Source organism: Podarcis melisellensis, assembly GCF_964234715.1.
Source record: "Podarcis melisellensis genome assembly, chromosome: 1".
Lineage (NCBI taxonomy): Eukaryota > Metazoa > Chordata > Lepidosauria > Squamata > Lacertidae > Podarcis > Podarcis melisellensis.
In genome coordinates this window covers 64,282,712-64,296,125 of record NC_138528.1, presented here as the reverse complement: position 1 = coordinate 64,296,125, position 13,414 = coordinate 64,282,712, and the positions used below count along the sequence as shown (strand labels likewise).

Below are 13,414 nucleotides of genomic sequence, written 5' to 3'. Positions count from 1 at the left end.
CTGTTCACAGTATTCCAATTGTGGTCGCACAATAGATTTGCATAACAGCATTACTATATTGGAGGTTTTATATTCAATTCCTTTCCTAACTATCCCAAGCATGGAATTTGCCGCACACAGGATTTCCAGCGAACTATCTGCTGGGGTACAACAAGGTCTTGTTCCTAGGCCATAAATACCAGTTCAGACCCTATGAATGTGTACATGAAATTAATATATTTTTTAAAATAATTTTTTATTCATTTTCCAAACACATAATAAAAAACAAACAAAACACAAAACAAAAACATACAAACATTTAAACATGTATAATTTCATAATCTTATTTTCGTGCACCTTCTTTCCCCTGACTTCCCCTGAAATTAATATTTTTTTGCCCCGACATGCATCACGTTACACTTCATCATACTGAATAACATCCATAACAACTGTCTTTTGTAATCCCCTTTTGATCACAAAGGTCAACGGTGTGTTTTGCTCACTTTAGAGCAGGGACACACATGCACGCACACACACACACACACACACACACACACACACACACAGGCCATGAGTCTGGTGCCGTGTTGCAGTGCCCTCCCCTTGCAGTATCTTCTCTTCCATCCTGTATTTTTGTAATGAACTGTGCACAAGAGAGCTCAGATTTGCCTAAGCTTGTTATCACTATGCACTGTCTTCACTATTGCCCAAAGGTTTTTGCTAGGCTTCCCTTATGCACAGTACCAGGAACTTGCTGATTCAAGTCTGCCCAGTGTTGGCAAGCTCCAGCTGAATGTTGTAAACAGTACATAGGAAACTGATGCCCACCACCCCTCCCCACCTTCTCACTATATAGAAGGGTCTGGTAACTTCTGTTTCAGTGTATCTGAAGAAGTGTGCATGCACACAAAAGCTCATACCAAGAACTAACTTAGTTGGTCTTTAAGGTGCTACTGTAAGGAATTTTTTTTGTTTTGATGCCCTCTAGTGAGATTTGACAGCAGTTGCATTTGGTTGCTTTTGTTGCATTCTAAGGGTTTACTGTATTTGCAAGGCTCCTTCTTCTGCCTTTTTATCTAACTTGTGTTTTAATCTACTCCTGTGATTACAGTGCAATGGACCATTCCGTCTTCCAGATTAAACTACAATAAGATTATTAAACCCGACTCGGCAAGCACCAAGCTTAATGTATGATACCACACTTCACTTATCAATACATATTTATAATATTAATAAGGTTTAAACTGCTAGGTGAATACTTTTGGAAAATTCTATTCCACCTTTAGTTGCAGACATGGAACTGTTGCATGTCACATGTCTGTTTACATACCAGCACAGCTTGCTGGGAACTTCCGTTGTGTGTTTTCTGTTTGCTTCCGTTTTGCTTCTCTCTGTCTCTCTGAGAAGGCAAAGAGAGAGACGACGTGTTTCTTTGTCCTGATTTATGATTAATAAATCCGTAGTTGTAGTATGCTTCCACAAGCCTCACGCCTATTCTGTGTGCATAGTTCGCTCGGCTGATATAGTGTGCCCTGGCTTTGAAGCCTGGGTCGCTGACTTACGTTGGAGCAGAGGCTGATGGGTTTTCACAGGGGGGCGGCCGAACGAGACGACCCAGCTGGGGCTAGCCAGCTGGCCTTGCCACCCTCTGCATGCTGACAGATACTACAGTTTCTGGCACTACTTTGCATTCAGGAGAGCTGATATAGCACATGATTATTAATTATGATGATGATGATGATGACTTATATACTGCCCTTTATCATAAGATGTTAGTGCGGTTCACAATATAAAAAATACAAGGTAAAAGCACAAATTAATAGTTAAAGCGAAACAACAATACAAAACAATACAATACAACCCCCCTCTCACAAACACATTTAAAAGGCTGTAGAATATTAATCAGCTCTGTATAGTTATAAATTAACTAGTTTTTACAAAGACCGTCTAAATCTCCAATGTCCTCTCATCTAAAGAAAACTGAACCTGGTAACGCTGCGCCTGGAAATTCTCTGTGCCAGTGGAAGCAGAAAGTACCAACAGATGGTTGTAGCCAGCTAAGTTCTCTGCATTGTAACTAATGGACCGAAATTAGTCATGCCCATTAATTGAAATTGATCTGCTCTTAGTATGACCAGCAGTGGATACAAACCAGAATCTATAATGCCACCTGGTTTGCTGTTTTGTGGGAAACTACATCAGTAAATCAATTTAAATTAATGTATATGTCAACAGATTTAGTAGGTGTTTTGTGGGATTATTAATGGCTGTATGCTGCTATTATTTCCAGATTGTCCATGCAAGATTCAGACTGCTGGACTCGACAGTAGAGTTGTGCTACGTTAGATCTGTTTATATGCTGTAAAGCACTTTGCGCTCAGTTTTGGAGAAGGACAATTAGCAGTAGTTGATATAATATTTGATGCATCTGTGAGATTTGTGCTATGAATCCTATTATTTGATTCATCAAATTTTTTTTATTTATTCACTGCCCAACTAGACAGAGGACGATATGACTCACTGCATTTAGCAGCAGCACCAAACTTGTCTTTCCTGGTTGACGGCTTTTTGCAAACATAATTTCTATTACAGCTGTTCTGCAGATAGTTGCGTAATAATTTTCTGTTTGCATTTGTGTTGTTTATCTGGCCGTTTTCACTTACTAACTTTTTCTGATTTTGAGAATCTGATATCTACACACACACACACACACACACACACACACACAAACTTGCAGTACAGAAGCCAAGCCACCAAAAATGCTGAATTGATACTAAGTGTGTGGAATAATGTTTAATGTGATTTTTGGCAAGATCTGTACCTCTGTAGTTGAAAACAGGTGGTGGTAACCTTACAGTTATCACTATCTTATGTGTGGTTTTTTTATGATGCTGGAATTGGTTCCAAGTTCCTAGTTCCTTCTTCAACAAAGAGCTCAGTGAATATCCTAAATATTGTATTTGACCCTGCATCACAGAATATGAATTATCATGCATCTCCATCACAGGGAAACTCTGCCTTTTGAAAAAGGTTTTTGCAAAAAGTGTTTTTTGCACAAAGCACAGAAATGCTTTTTTTGCACAAAGCACATAAAACCTCAGTGCACAGTTATGAATAAGGGAACTGTAGCTGTTCACCCCAAAATAAGCATTGGACTACCCCAATGACACATCCATTTGGTCCTGGTTCATGTACCATTGTAACTTATTGCCTTTTTGAACTATATATTTCATTTTTATACTTAAAGTGAGGTTATGGCAGGCAGCTCCAAATTCTGTGCTGTATTTAGTGATCAAACCTTTCTTTCCTGCCAGCTCTATAGCATAGCACCTTTGCAAACAAATAGACATTGGAAACTACCTCCCGCACATACTTCCTGTGTTGGGGAATCCCTGCATCGGAAATGAGAATAAAGTGAAGGCGAAGATGTTTCAACTAGTTCAAAACTGGCAAAATCTTGTACTGTAGAGACAGTACTAAGAGTGTGCTCCCAGCACACTATCCAAGCTGTTGAGGTCTCATTTCCTTTCCACCCATATAAAAGACATATGTAGCACCTCAGTCTAGGTTTCCCCTATATTTCCATTTCTAACTAATATGTATGATTAAGATAAATGAGAAAATATTTTGACATGTATCCAAATGTGTTTGTACATAAAGTGCAAGTGCCTCCCCCCCCATCCTATGCCATTCTAGAGGCCCCCCTGACCCTCAAAAGCAGCTTTTCAGAAGCACAGGGAGGTGGGGGTGGGCAGGTGCAGAAAAGCCCTATGGCACATTTTAGGACATGGAAGTTAAAACAAAAATTCTTTTGAAAAATAAGGGCTTAAAAAAAAAAGAATGCAGCCATGCACATGTCTATTCAGAAATTCAAAGAGACTTACTGCTTTTCAGTTCAAAGTAGCTTACAGGTAAATTTGTATAGGATTGCTGCCTATACAGACTTCTCTTGATGCAGGATTAATTTAGAAAATTATTTCAACTAAAAACTCCCTGTATGTATAGATTTAATGCTAATGAAGAATTATTTTAATTAATTTTGAAAGCCATAATAGGAAATTAAGTTGCCTCCCACATTCTTAATGAAGAAATAAAGCAACTAATTTCATTGCTGTTAGAGGAGCAATCTACTCCTTCACATATCAGAAAATTAATGTAACATATTCACTCAGCCAAACAACATTTCTGAATTTCCCCACCGGAACTCTGAACACTTTTATTCCGAGAATAAATTTATGAAAAAACAGCAGTCAGCATAAAATTTTCTGGCTTCAGCTTCTTAAGACCTCCATACTGATTGATTCTGATCCCAATAAATCTTCATTCTGACATGGGCTCCTTGTATGTGCTATTCTTGCTGTAGCTATTCAAAATAAGAAAGGATGTAAAATCATACATTCTTGCTTCTTACTACAATATGTGGAAATCATTTCTCCAGGATCCTGCACTGGTAACCTCAAGGCTAGATTACTGTAATGAAGGGGGACTGCCACTCAGTCTGGTTTGGAAGCTCCAGCTGGTACAAAATGCTGCAGCCAGATTGCTGATGGGAGCTTCTGGTTGAGAACATGTGACACCACTGAGCTGCACTGGCTGCCTATCTGATACTAAGCCAGGTTCAAGATTCTTGTTTCGATTTACAAAGCCCTGAACCACTTGGGTCCAGAGATTGCCTGAGGCCTTATATTCCAGTTGATCACTGTGATTGCGTGGCGAGTTCCCGCCCCCCACCAAGATAAATAAACACACGAGACACCATAATTAAGGTTAATTGGGCAAATTAGGCCACAACTTTATTGAATTCAGGAATGAGAGGCATTGGCTTAGGCATTGGTCCTATCGACTATCCGGCTCCAGCCCATTTGCTGGAGACACGGGGAAGAAAATGTGGGGGCTAGCTGGAGAAGAGAGGGCGAGCCCTCTCCGCTCCGGCCCTAAATAGGGCAAGCCACGCCCCCCCAGCCAGCCGATTGGCTGGCTGGGAGGCGTGGACGGACGGGATTCCCCTGTTCTCGCGGGGGCTGAAAGCAGCCCCCGCTCACGTGGGGAGGGCGTGATGCCCGCAACCCCACCTCCTGGGGCAGGCTCGGAAGTGGCTTTATCTGCAAGAGCATCTTTGGTCATTCCCTGAGCTGGTGAGGCTTGTTTGACAACAAGAAGAAATCAAGCCTATAGTGTCCTTGGCCTGTCCTGTGGAACATCCAGCATTCAGCATTTGCCTTCTGTGCCAAAAAACCTTTTCTGTTCCACCAAGCCTATGCAAGGTATAAGAGTTAACCCCCCCAACTATTTACGGTTGTTTTTAACTTCTTTATGCTTTTTTTTAAGGGAAGGGTTTTTTTCAATGTTTAATGCTTTATTATGTTTTTGTATATGTTGGAAACTTCCCAGAGTGGCTGTGGCAACCCAGTCATAATAATAATAATAATAATAATAATAATAATAATAATAATAATAATGGAATAGGACATTTCTATTTTCATGGGAGAAATGTTGGAGGGTATAAGACAGGTGTAGGAGACAGCTAGTGCTCAGTAGGTGCAGGAACAACTACAGCTGGAATCAAATAGTGGAAAATGGAATAAAAGTCATATGAGAAAACTTAGTAGTGTCACTTAATAGGAGCAGTGCTTGTGGCTGCTAGTTTTCTCAGGGCCCAGGGTTGTTGGGTCATGAGGTTCATTGTGACACTTCCCTCTGCTGGCTCATCGGTCACCAGAGCTCTAGAAGGCCTGGGGATCTCCTATGCTTGGATCATTTTATGCTTGTGAGAGTAGCAGGAAGACATGTAAGCAGGATTTCTTTCAGCATCTAAATTCTTTCATGATAGAGAATTCATCTTGAGCATAGAGGCATTAGAGAGCACTAACAGTGAGCCCCATTTCTCTTTCTTTTCTAGGCTTTCCAGACTCAGAAAAGTGTTTTCTTGATTGGGAAGAAAGAATAGAATTTCCCCTCTCCCAGAGACCTCCCCCTTGCCCACCCCCTCACCCTCAGCATCCCCCTCTGGACCCCTCTTTGAGAGGACACAAAAGGTAAAACTCTTCAGCATATAGATGTTGATTTCAGAATAATATTACTCCTTAAGGTCTCTGAACTGTCTGAGGCCTATTTTGAGGTTCAGAAAAAGAAACACATCACATGTGGCTCTTTGTTTTTCCTGTAGGCTCTGCATTCCCTTCCTCATGTGGAGAAAGACGGCGGAAGAGCTCATTCATTGGAGGAGCTCAAGAAAAGCCCAAGACAACATAAAGGTAATGTCTATTTCCAAGAATATTTTCAGTGTATATAAGAAAGTCTCTCTCACTGCCAGCCTTCTCATCTTTTCCTTTCAGAAGATCTAATCGTAGAAGACCTTGAAGAAGAGCAGCAAAAGACTCTGAGCAGTGGCTCTTACTCCTAGGTAAGTGCAGTTAGAATTTCACCCTTAGTAAATCAGTTTTCAGCCAGTGGTCATTCATTCTACCCCAGATTTATTTACTGCCCCCCTCTGCGCTATTCTAGCCTTATGGTTATAAACTGGCCATTCATAAATATGGATTGTATGAATCTAAAAAAATGTATGAATGTGCAAAAGGTCTGAGGTCAAATATACATCCCTAAGGTTACCAAGAAAGGTCTCTCTGTAACTGAGGCCTATTTTAAGGTTCAGAAAAATAAAAATATCCCACATGGCTCTTTGTGTTGCTGTAGGCTCTGCAGACCTCCTGCCATCCTGAGTTTGTTGTTCTACCCTAATTTGGGGTATGTGTGTCAAGATTGCCTGACCTCCAAGCCCAGGAAGTGAGGACTCTTGCTTAGCCTAAGTCAGTAGAAAAATGTAGCCAGAGCCTTTCAACTGGACTCTGTAAAAGTAGTACACTGGTACCTTGGGTTACATACGCTTCAGGTTACATACACTTCAGGTTAAAGACTCCGCTAACCCAGAAATATTACCTCGGGTTAAGAACTTTGCTTCAGGATGAGAACAGAAATTGTGTAGCGGCGGCACAGCGGCAGCAGGAGGCCCCATTAGCTAAAGTGGTGCTTCAGGTTAAGAACAGTCTCGGGTTAAGAACAGACCTCCAGAACGAATTAAGTTCTTAACCCGAGGTACCACTGTATGCTGACACCACTCTAGTTGTCTTCCAGTCTAGGTTAGGAGACACTGCCGATTCAGACAGGCAAGAGCTAAAAGTCCTCTCTGCCCTCTGAGCCACAGACAAATTACACTGTACAGTAGCCATTAACCAAGAAGTCCCTAACACCAGAAGTGGGGACCCAAGCTTTCTAGAATAAAACAGACACAAAATGAATGAGGCAGTGAATATTGACAGTGAATAATAAAATAAAAACCCATTAAAAGTACAAAAAAAATATTGTTGGAAAACAGAAATGGTAAAAAAAAATACAAGTCAGAATAAAACAGCAAAACTTAGTCTAATATAAACCTACAAGGTACATGAACCTACAGCATAGGAACACCTGTGCTCAAGAATCAGGAAAAGGTGTGAAGCACAGAAAAATGGCGTAAGTCAAAATTATATAAAACTGGCCTAACAACCGAACCTGGACTTCCTAGCCAATCAGAAGCTCAGCTAGATAGAACCTTCCAGGATTTGGGAGTACACATTCTTACAGGTTCATAGTTACTATTAATTAAGCAGGCGGCCATACTGACCTTGAGCTACTAGCCACAAGGAGATAGCACAGGTGCGCTCAGCCCATGATCTCATCCTCATTAGTGAGAGCCGAATTTCTTAACAGAAATCTATTCCTCTGATGCTCACGGCTGGAATAAATCAAACTTTAGTTGTGATGTGGCCTAAGCAAAAGACAAGCTTTTCTTCATGGGCAGGGGGATATTTTGTTTTTTAACCTTCTAACTATTGGATTCATGTGTTTATAATAATACACCTAGAGCCTGGAGTAATTCTAAACAGTTAAAATTATATTCCTTACATCAGTACAGAACTCAGACTATGTGGACCCTTCTGATAATTGAATTATACACCTGAGACAGAGTATCTGCCCTGAAACCTCTGGCTATAGGACGGAATATAGATTCAATTATTATTAATAATAATGCTGCAGTATGTTTCAGATAGCTTCTATGAAACACAATGGGTTTCACTTTAAATCCCTCTGGAGACTGCAAACTTTACCCACACATGCAGGCAAAAAGTGATTCAGCCTGATGCCATTATCAGGCAAAGGAGTGCAGCTGAGCTGACCAGGAGCTTGTAATTCCAATTTTGGCCTCCAGAAGGTGAAATAGATTCAGGAGACATTTACCCACATTTAGCTAGCTTGGGGTGGGGTCAGGCCTGAGACTGCCCCACCTTGCTGAAGGCTTGAGACCAGCAACTCAAGAGTTTTAGTTCTCTCCTCAGTGTACATTGTGAGGAGAATGCAGGAAGTGTCTTAAGAGTATGTACAGTATTTGCTTCTTTATCCTGCCGCTTTCTGCTTTGACTTAAGCGTGGCTTCTCTTTCCTTTGTGTTGGGTCAGGTTACGGAATTCTACTTTTAGTATACTCTGTTTAATCTAGGCGCTTTGTTGGGAGAAGGGGGGAGGGGTGTCGTGCCTCTGTTAGCGGTCTTCTTTCCCTCACAGCCTTCTTGACAAATAGCACTTCGCCTCAGCAAAACCCCATTGGTACCGAGGACTGTAAATGGGGTCGAGGCAACTCCCCCTTCTTCCTCCGCTTAACAGAGATGTAAGGCAGAGCTTCCAATGTCAGAATTTTCCTTATCCCTCCGTCTAACTTTGCCAACCTGGCGCCCTCCATCTGCTTTGGACTACAGCTACTATCAGCCCCGACCAGCATGCTGCTCTCTTATTTTTCTCTCGTCCTGCCACCGCTGTCTCTGGGGAGTGATTGTTTCAGACTTTTAAGTATAAGTTTGACAGTTTTACTGGCCTCAGAGGAAACCCTTGTGGCAATATGCAAACTTACTATTTGAGGGAAATCTTTAGTAGCTTGCTCTGAGTAGCTCTTTAAAACGAGGCAAAACACATCCATAATACAATACTGTTTGTCCTTCAGGGCTTTAGGGGGAAGATTACATTTTGTGAATTTTCTGGCTTATCTTATTCCCCGCCCCCCATGGCATTCCATGCTGTTTAATTTAGGTCATAACCATTTCTGAGTTCTGTTAATAAATGTAAAACAGAAGAGTTGTGCAGTTCATAACAATGGCCACTGGATGACAGCATAATATTTAAGACAAGCCAGTGCTATACAGTATTCTCCTGTAGAGAACTGTAATGTGATCACATTTTGTCAAAAATGCCTTCTATTGCTGAAGAAGAGAATATAAATAAGAGAAAGCAAGAATTGCTTCTCCAAACTTGTTTTTAATATCTTCCTTGATTCCCAGGAGAGGACTCCTGGGAAAATGCTCTCTGAATGATATTAGCAAGAAATCTGCATTCTAGTAATCTCTAGAAGTTTGTAAAACTAGAAATCATCTCCCTAGAATTTTGCAGTTGCTTTGCTAGTGACCTCAAATAATGGAGGAAGCTGATATTGTGAAATGGGTTGAAGAACAGAAATGGTATTCTATGTACGTCCAAGATATTTCAAATACATATAAAGTGTAATTGTAACAAACCCATGTTTGAAAACATGTGCATAATCTGGTACAATTGTTAGAGAACCAGGTTTGGCTCACTAGATTGGAAGCCTGGTTTTCTCTGTGTAATGTATAAAATAACCCTTATAACTGATAACCAATTAAGAAAAAGTATTTGCTTTTATTTTATTTCACAATATTTATATGCCACTTACTAGTACAAAAGACCTCTAAAAGGTTTACAAGGCAATATGAAATGTTAATTTTAAATAGCAATAAAGTATTAAAATCAATTTTCATAAACATTTTAAGAGATAAAATCATTAGTGTTAAACTGTAAAAAAAAGGCAAACAGAAAAGAAAAAAGTTAGGTAGAAATATAATGGACATAATCCAATGGTGAAATGAGGAAAAAATGCTAGTTTAAATCTGCTACTGAGAACTGAGCCAACAGCAGCAGGTGATTCAGGAGAATCTGGCAACTGCCATTGTAAATGATGTTATCTGGTGCCTTGTATTTTCAGTAGAAGAGGAATTGATGATCTGTGACACAGGTTTGTTTATTTTAATTTTAAAAACTGATTAACATGTTCTCCTAAAAAAGCACTTGAGCAGAGTGCAGAGACATGTGACTCTTTGGCTAAAAGCCAGGAAAGCAGCAGCAATGGATAGCTTCAAGCTCCTCTTTAAGACTCATGAAGGATGGCACATATTGTAAACAAAAATGCCATAAATATGGCTCTCCTAAAGCCGAATCCAAGGAAGAATCCCATGGCAAACCGCATAGATAGATAGAGGGAGATTTCCCCTCCCTCTCCTTCTTGGAAACTTGACAAATATACTTCTTTTCTGTGGAAGGAATAGGCAACATAGCTCTGCCTAGTGCTTGCTGTTTTATTACAAATCAAGCCTGAGCTTAAGGGACTGTATCTGTAAAAAAATAAAATGAAATAGCAGTTTATTGTGGTAAAAGACACCCACATAAATTCAAAATTAAAGCTTTAGTGTCCACAATACAAAGAAAATACAAACACATTTCTTAAAAATTTAACAGAAATTGGAGCTATTCAAAGAGAAGTTGATTATGATATAATCTGAACAGAACAATTTCCCAATTACTCTTTTAGATGCATTGCACCGTGGCATCCTTCTGGAACCGTTGTGATTCAGAGAGTTAACAACCAAAGTCGACAGGAAAAGTTGTGATGAAAACAATGATTGGTTCCTGAGTTTGGCCAATCCCTAAATTGCAATCCAGTGTTTGCCTAGAAATCAACATTAAATATCATTAATGTAAATTGGTTCACATTCTTCCATCTTGAACATTTTTCTTGTTGACCCTTCTAGTCTTGCTGGACGGAAGTTCCGTGCTTTTCAGTCTGAAAGCACAGATCGTTGTTCAGTGATCAGAAGGGAGGGAAAGGGTGTCTGATGTCCATTTCCTCCTTTATATGCCAATTAGGAGCTTAAGCCACTTGCAGTAAAATTCTATACATGTCTGTTGAGAAGTAAGAACCATTACTTTAATGGGGGTTACTCTCAGATAAGTGAATATAGGGTTGCAACCTTAATTTGTTAGAAAAAGAACGTGGTGCAGGAGTGCTGGATGCCCTCAGCCTGCATAGTATCCTATGCTTGGGGGGGGGGAATTAATTAATGGAACCTGGTTTCTGTTTGTGGATTTCATTGGATTAGGATTCTAAGCTTAAATGTTTTTTTCACTATTCTACCATAAAGTATGAAATATAAAACTCTTTCTTTCTCACAGTGTCAGTGCAAAAGTGCTGAATTTTGTTCTCAAATTCCAGGTAAGTACTTGCTACATTTCAATATTTAGTCTGAAATTTCTGTTGGCTGTTTATAATCTGGGTAACCTGGAGGCCAAACTAGCATAGAAAACATGTAAAAAGGATGAATGTGGATATAACACTTTCATTTGTTTAACGTAAGCAATTAGGACTGCAATGCATGGGTGTAATCAGGATTTTTGTTGGGAGGAGGTGTCAGGGCTTTTGTGTGGGGAAGGGCTTTGTTGGGGGGGCAGAACCTCAGTTTGCTTATTCTTTGCTTTTTATTGATTTTTATTTATTGGAGGGGGGCAGCTGCCCCCCTGGCCATGCCCATTCTGTGATGTGAAATTACACTATTCCCTCTTGGAGTGTGAGTTGTGGTAAACTGTTAGGCAGTCAGCAATGTTAATTACTTTTAAACTAACTAGGGTTTCCGCTTAATCCAGTATCTGAAATTATGGTTGGAAACTGGTTTCAGATCTTGAGTTCAATAGGCGCTTTGATTAGCTCTAATCATGGGTAATGTTGTTGCAGTTATTGCAGCTAATGGTAGTTAAATCTGGCAGAAGGAATTTCTGCTTCAGAAGGGCTTGCTCCACATTGCTTAAGCATAGTTTCATCTGCACCACTCAGACTATCCATCTATATTCAAATATACAAAATACAGAATACTAAAGCAAAGTAGATTAATAACTAGATTAGTAATATGAAATTTCAAATAAATTTACAGTATTTGACTGCCTATTACTGTCTGGAATCCACGGAATAGCTTTCTATGATTGAAATCCATATATCCCATATCTAGTACAGCTGAACAAATTCCAGATATTTGCTTTTGTTAATATGGTTAATTTGGTCATTATTGTTTCACTAATTGTTTGTAAGGAAAGTGACTATATTACACAGTATAATTCTTGGGTATGCTTATAATGTGCAATGTGTTTTTGATGCCATATTCTAAGAGCTGAACCTCCTCGCTGTTTTTCCATGAACACTTTTGCAAGGGCCAAAAAACCTCCCTTTTTGATTTGCATGCCTTGTGAAAATGTTAATATTGATGTAAATTGCCCTTGTGTGTCCTCAGTGGTGTCATTATGCAGTTTTATCTAATTAGCTTTGTTTCATTGTGACATCACCATGGTCAGGATCATCACATCACTAATCCAGGAAAGAGGAAGCAGCCTAGGAAAAAAATATACCGGTACCAAAGAAGTAGCAACCCAGTGAAACAGTACTGGTGACTGAACAGTTTGAAAAAAGCTAAATATGGGTGATATCTAAAGTATTTTAGAAGAGAAATTTATACCCCACAAAATTACTATTTTTAATCCAAAACCTGAAAGTAGATCTCATACAGTACAGCCATTACAGTTTGTGACCGTTTCCCAGTACAGTACCTCAGTGCATTTCAGTACAGTATTGCCAAAGTATGACTAAATGCAGTCCCTTCTTGAACGTAGTCCTCTTTACAAAAAAAGGGAAGCTTTAAAAATATACATTTGGCCTTGATGTGGATTAAAAACTTCTACATTACCTTAAAACCACTTTCTTTACAGCTACATGATGGGATTGGTGTCCAAAAATGTTCCTAATCCAATACATAATCTCCTTTATTATCTCATCACAGCATTTTATGTAGCTGGTTTTTCATGTAGCTGGACAAATTCATGGGGACAAGGCTATCAATGACCTCTAGTCATGATGACTGCGTATTACCTCAACTGTCAGAGTTAGTATGCTTCAGAATACCAGTTCCTGGGAATTGCAGGTGGCCTGTTGTCTAGCTTGCAAGCTTCCAATAGACATCTGTTTTTGGCCACTATGAGAACATGATGCTGGACTAGATTGGACATTGGCTTGATCCAGCTTGTTTGTGTTGCATTCCTATGTCCCTATGATTCTGTCAGTGGTATCTGACATATCCAAGTAGTTAATTCTTGGATTGGCATTGTACTGGCTCCAGATGATCAGCAAGGCATGATTGTCTTGCATTCAGAGAAAGGGGAAAGGAGTCTGTAAATGTTGGGCCATCCCTGAAGTACAGAACCACAAATATTTCAGAGAAGATTCTCTCTAAAAAAATTATT

The 13,414-nt window shown here is 39.7% G+C and overlaps 1 protein-coding gene across 14 annotated transcripts in view; it reads left to right on the top strand.

Moving 5' to 3' along the window:
- CCDC73 (coiled-coil domain containing 73) overlaps positions 1-13,414 on the top strand; it is a 73,289-nt gene that overhangs the window by 10,587 nt on the left and 49,288 nt on the right. For 7 of the 14 annotated variants that reach the window (XM_081927224.1, XM_081927221.1, XM_081927222.1 and 4 more), the window contains exons 1-3: positions 5,719-5,767; positions 5,879-6,014; positions 11,306-11,345. In XM_081927224.1, coding sequence (XP_081783350.1) covers positions 5,725-5,767; positions 5,879-6,014; positions 11,306-11,345 — 219 coding nt within the window. In that variant the 5' untranslated portion in view covers positions 5,719-5,724. Of the gene's footprint in view, positions 1-5,718; positions 5,768-5,878; positions 6,015-7,417; positions 7,672-8,528; positions 8,855-9,056; positions 9,529-10,064; positions 10,092-11,305; positions 11,346-13,414 lie in introns of those variants that run through there. The other 7 variants (XM_081927213.1, XM_081927212.1, XM_081927217.1 and 4 more) reach the window with 6 other exon arrangements.